Below are 5,000 nucleotides of genomic sequence, written 5' to 3' on the forward strand. Positions count from 1 at the left end.
CTCCAATGTTGTCTTTGCCGGGAATGATCTTCACGGTGAAGACGTACGGTTGAAGTTGCAGTGCCCAGCGCATCAGTCTGGCATTGGTTGGTTTCATCCGCTGTAGATACTGAAGAGGTTGATGGTCCGTCTCCAGTATGAAATGTCTTCCGTAGAGATAACGCTCAAATTTCTGGATTCCCCAGACGGTCGCTAAGCATTCTTTCTCTACGGTGGCATATTTCTGTTCTGTGATTGGTTCAGCGTCGTTCTCGATGACTTTATTTGCTTCTCTGAAATCATTGCAGAAACGCACTGCTTTACCCTGTGCTTTCTTCACGATCACTATCGGAGCGTTGTAGGGTGAAGTGGCTGGTTCGATAACCTTCAAATCCAACATCTCCTTCACTTCACGTTCCACCACGTCCACTAACGCATGAGGTATGGGTCGTGGTTTCACGTACACAGGTCGATCATCAGTCATCTTGATGTTGCAGATTTCTAGAGTCGTAGCTTTTGGTACATCAGTCAACGATGCGCTGAATTCTGTACATGCGTCTCTGACTTCACGTTGTTGTCTTGCCGTCAATGTGTCAGCTACATGTACATCTTTCTCATTCTCGGTACGTTTTGTAGACGGAATGAGTATGCTGGGATCAGGTCCCATGTTGGCGAATATTTCGTCATCTTGTTCTTCTAGATCTTCAACGACTATCGCGCTCTGTTCCACCACTTCTTCTGGAAGTTTCTCTGGTTCAGCGATCATTTCTCGTTCATGGTACTCTCGCAAAAGGTTGATGTGATAGACACGAGTCTGGCGACCCACTTTGATCTTGTAATCAAATGAGTTGATCTGCTCCTCGATCACGTATGGTCCCTTCCATGCAAGTTCTAGCTTGTTGTGTTTCGTTGGCAGTAGAAGCAAAACTCTGGTGCCGACAATGAGTTCTCTCTTCTTCGTCTTCTTGTCGTAGAAGTGAGCTTGTCGTATTGCTGACTTGGCGAGATGGTCGCGGGCGATCTTGCACGTTTCTTCAATGCGATTTCGCAGATCAATAACATGTTCAGCCGTCGTGCGTATCTCGTCGTTGCTTTCTTCTTCCGTCCACAGTTGACGCAATACTTGCATTGGTCCACGCACTGTCCGCCCATACAGAAGTTCGAAAGGAGAAAATCCAAGTGAATCTTGGGGAACTTCTCGGTATGCGAACAGTAGTGCTGGCAAGTACTGGTCCCACTTGGTCGGTTGTTCAAAAGTCATCTTCTTGAGCATCGCTTTCAAAGTTCCATTGAAACGTTCTACAACACCATTGCATTGAGGATGCCAAGGTGAAGTTGTCAATCCCTTGATTGCGAGAAGTTGGTTGACTTGAGTCATCAACTCGCTGGTGAACTGCGCTCCGTTGTCGGTCAATACTTCTTCTGGAAGTCCCAATCTTGTCCAGAATGTCCATAGCGCGTCAGCCACGGTTTCTGCCTTTATGTCTTTGAGAGCAACAGCTTCAGGATATCTGGTCGCGAAATCCACCATCACTAGGATATACTGCTTCTTTGTCTCAGACATGGGTTTGATTGGTCCTACTATGTCAACGGCTACACGCTTGAACGGAGTTTCAATCAGAGGCATCTTTCCCAGAGGTACCTTCCTCGTCCGTCCTTTTGGCATAGTACGTTGGCACACGTCACAAGAACTGCAGTAGCGTTTGATGTCACCCACGATCCCCGGCCAAAAAAAATCTTGCCAAATCCGTTCTCTTGATTTCTTCTGTCCGAGATGGCCCGACATCGCCGTATCGTGTCCGGTGGACAATACCTTTGCCCGCATCTTGTGAGGTACTACTACTTGTCGGTGGTCCTTTCCTTGCTTGTCACTGTATTGGCGATATAACACGTCCTTGTCATAGATGAACTGAACTCGCCCTCGAGTTACATTCGTTCGTGCCAACACATGTAATTTCTCAAGGCTTTTGTCGTCTTGCTGTTCTCTCTTTAGATCAGCAACGGTGAAGATCTTTCCTTCCATAGGAAAACTGGGAATTGACGCATTCCCCTCCTCTTCACGTTTTTCTTGTCCTCGGGTAACGGCTGTTGCAGTGGTTTCAGGGATTACGGTCTCACGGACTGGATATACAGGTGTCTCGATTTTCTCCGATCCTACACCCATCGAGTTTCCAATCAACACAGGATGGACAGGATTCTCCATGACGCTAACTTCGGTTTCTCCCACGAAGTACGGCGTGTCCATGTAAACGTGTGCGACCGATAGTTTCTCTTTCACTGATTTCTTCGCCAAAGACGTTTCTTTTGTGCGCGTAGTAATCTTGCTAGCTGGTACTAGTTTGGAATCAACAATCGTAGAGGTGCTTCCGGTGTCGCGGAAAGCAGTGACTACCTGGCCTTCAACTACGATTTGGGACAGTTTGGTGAATTTCTTGTGAACACATTTGTCGCACAGTTGATCATGTGTCGCATTCCCCTCGATGTCATTCTCGTCTTGAAATGCGGCACTGGCTGATTCATCTTTCGGAGGCTGGCGACAATCCTTCTTGAAATGGCCCAATTTTCCACATCTGAAACATTTGACGCTGGTTCTGCTTTTATTTCCTTCGTCCTTGTCCTTGTTTGTGGAATTCGTCCCGTGTGTTGCCTTGTGTCCTCTCTCTTCAGGTTTCTTCCCATGTCTACGGCTTTCTTTGGGTCGGTTTTCTTCGTAGAGAGTTACGGTGTCGATCACGTCATCAATGCTGTTTGGTTTTCTATCCTTCACGTACGTGACGAGTTCAGTAGGCATGCTTTCATACACTTGTTCCGTCAGTATGAGGTCTTTGAAATCATCGAAACTTTCTCCGATATTGGACATTTCAACCCAGCGATCGAGGAACAAAGAAATCTGAGTAATGAACTCTTTGTACGAGTCAGCGTTTTCTTTCCGTGTGTTTCTGAATCTTTGTCTGTATGTTTCCGCGGTAATCTGAAATCTTTCCAGCAAAGTCTTTCTGAGCAATGCGTAGTCGCGTGCATCAGCGACTTTCATCTTGGTGTAAGCAGTGCGTGCTTTACCTTTTAGCAGCGCGGACAAACGTACAGACCAAGTGTTAGGGTCCCAGTGTGATGCTTCAGCATGACGTTCAAATTGCAGAAGGAACGCTTCTACATCGTCTTTGTCTTCGAGGAATGGTAACTTCGGTTGGTAGTTATCGGTATCGCGAGGTCTATGATTTCTGTGATTGTTATTGTTCTGATTTCCTTCTTCTTCATCGCCTCCGCGATCGCGTGAGTTTGTTGCGCGAGCTAATTCGACCTGAATCCTCAACTCCTCGAGTCGAGTTTGTTGCTCGCGTTCTTCTCTTTCACGTTCAACACGGTCGGCACGTTCACGTTCACGTTCAGCGTCGGCACGTTCACGTTCAGCATCGGCGCGTTCACGTTCACGTTCAGCGTCGGCACGTTCACGTTCAGCAATTTCCGCACGTTCAGCACGTTCACGTTCACGTTCCGCACGCTCACCATTCTCACGCTCACATTCCAGAACAAAATCACGCAACTCAGATCCCTCCAAACCAAGTAACTTCCCTTTATCCATCAAAATCCTCGTCGCTTCCAGGGCTGCATCCACTGAAGTAGCCATCTTACCTGTCTGGGTTTCTACGTCAGTCTCACCACACGCCTTCACTCCAAATTTGAGGACGTGCGAAGTTTCTATATCGGGTACTGTGCATGGAATTTATCTCATCACAGACTATCTCGAACCTACTTCGCATTTATGGAAAAAATCAGTTATTACAAACTGTAACTGAACAATGTTACTGTCAACTCGTAAACATTCGTTCTGTGACCTAGAGTGGTCAATACAACTGCGGCTCGACTCCCAGTATTATCACTCTAGTCTATCACCATACGTAATCCAACGTATATAAAGATCCCACGGTTTCTATCTAGAAAATTTCTTAGAACTAATTGAAGTAGCTAATTTCAACACTAAGAAAGTATCCGTGATCTTCAATATTATGAATAGTTTATTAGCTAGATACTCAGACTCTGTCCATTGAATCTGTCACCACAAATAGTCAAATGACTTTTCCCATGTGCGTGAACGTAAATAAACTAGTTCAAAATGTTTTTGCGAAATATCTCCATTTCGACTTCCTTTTTGTTTCGTTGGTTCTACTTAGAAAGGAATTTGAGCCGTTCCCCAACAGAATGTTGCCAACTAATCCTACCTGCTAGAACTAGATCTACAGATAGATGAAAGTGATCTAACTTTCACTTTCCAGTTTTGTTTTTTTTCCTCGGGAGTTACGTTTTGTTTTTACCTTCAGTAAGGTTGTGTTATTTAGTTTACCTTCATTAAGGATGTGATCTACAGTGAGTTTTTACCCATACTACACTATAGTTTTCCTTTAAATAAATACACAAATAAACATATACTAATTACTTAACTAATGAATGATCAATGAATACACACAAACCACACAAGACAATTTCTTCACATGTATCTAAACGAAATAGCCTATCCCGGACGAGGCAACCAATATGTCACAATCCGATGGGAGGATTTTCACGTGTCCGGCTCTTTCAAGATTGAATCTCGAATTTTGTTAATGTTGTCTAGGGTATGATTATTTGGCGGCTGTTCGCTTTTATAGTTAGTGATATGCGTGGTTCCTTTTAACTTAATTGAACGATAGACAGACTCAAAAGTATCGACAGAAAGAATAAACACTGGAAGCAACTGGACGAACACAACTACAATGAGTGAAAAACGGCTTTAATTTTGGTTACTCATCTTCATGCATCGACGTACTCGGCACTACAGGTCAAGTATCAGGTGTGAGAGGTTTGATCTTGCCGAAATGAGCGACTGTAAGCTCTCGGAGTGTTTATACACGGCGTCGGTGATGAAGATGATGTCTTTAAAGTTTAATGTCTTGACGATGAGTTCAACGGTGATGATGATGTCCTTGATGATGTGACGAACGATGTTGAGGATGCTCTTGATGTCTTCGACGATGAAGTGAATG

The 5,000-nt window shown here is 44.7% G+C and overlaps 1 protein-coding gene and 1 long non-coding RNA gene across 2 annotated transcripts in view; both read right to left on the bottom strand.

Annotated features, from left to right (window-relative positions):
* Positions 1 to 3,607, bottom strand: part of LOC138950075 (uncharacterized) — a 14,346-nt gene extending 10,739 nt beyond the window's left edge. Inside the window, exon 1 of the mRNA XM_070321853.1 lies at positions 35 to 3,607. Within this exon, the coding sequence (XP_070177954.1) occupies positions 35 to 3,607 (3,573 nt within the window). The remainder of the gene's footprint in view (positions 1 to 34) is intronic.
* A 1,123-nt stretch (positions 3,608 to 4,730) lies between these two features.
* Positions 4,731 to 5,000, bottom strand: part of LOC138951260 (uncharacterized) — a 680-nt gene continuing 410 nt past the window's right edge. Inside the window, exon 2 of the long non-coding RNA XR_011451080.1 lies at positions 4,731 to 5,000. This exon is cut by the window's right edge and continues 138 nt beyond it. This is a non-coding gene — a long non-coding RNA (uncharacterized lncRNA).

This window comes from Littorina saxatilis, linkage group LG16 (assembly GCF_037325665.1).
Source record: "Littorina saxatilis isolate snail1 linkage group LG16, US_GU_Lsax_2.0, whole genome shotgun sequence".
NCBI classification, from domain to species: domain Eukaryota; kingdom Metazoa; phylum Mollusca; class Gastropoda; order Littorinimorpha; family Littorinidae; genus Littorina; species Littorina saxatilis.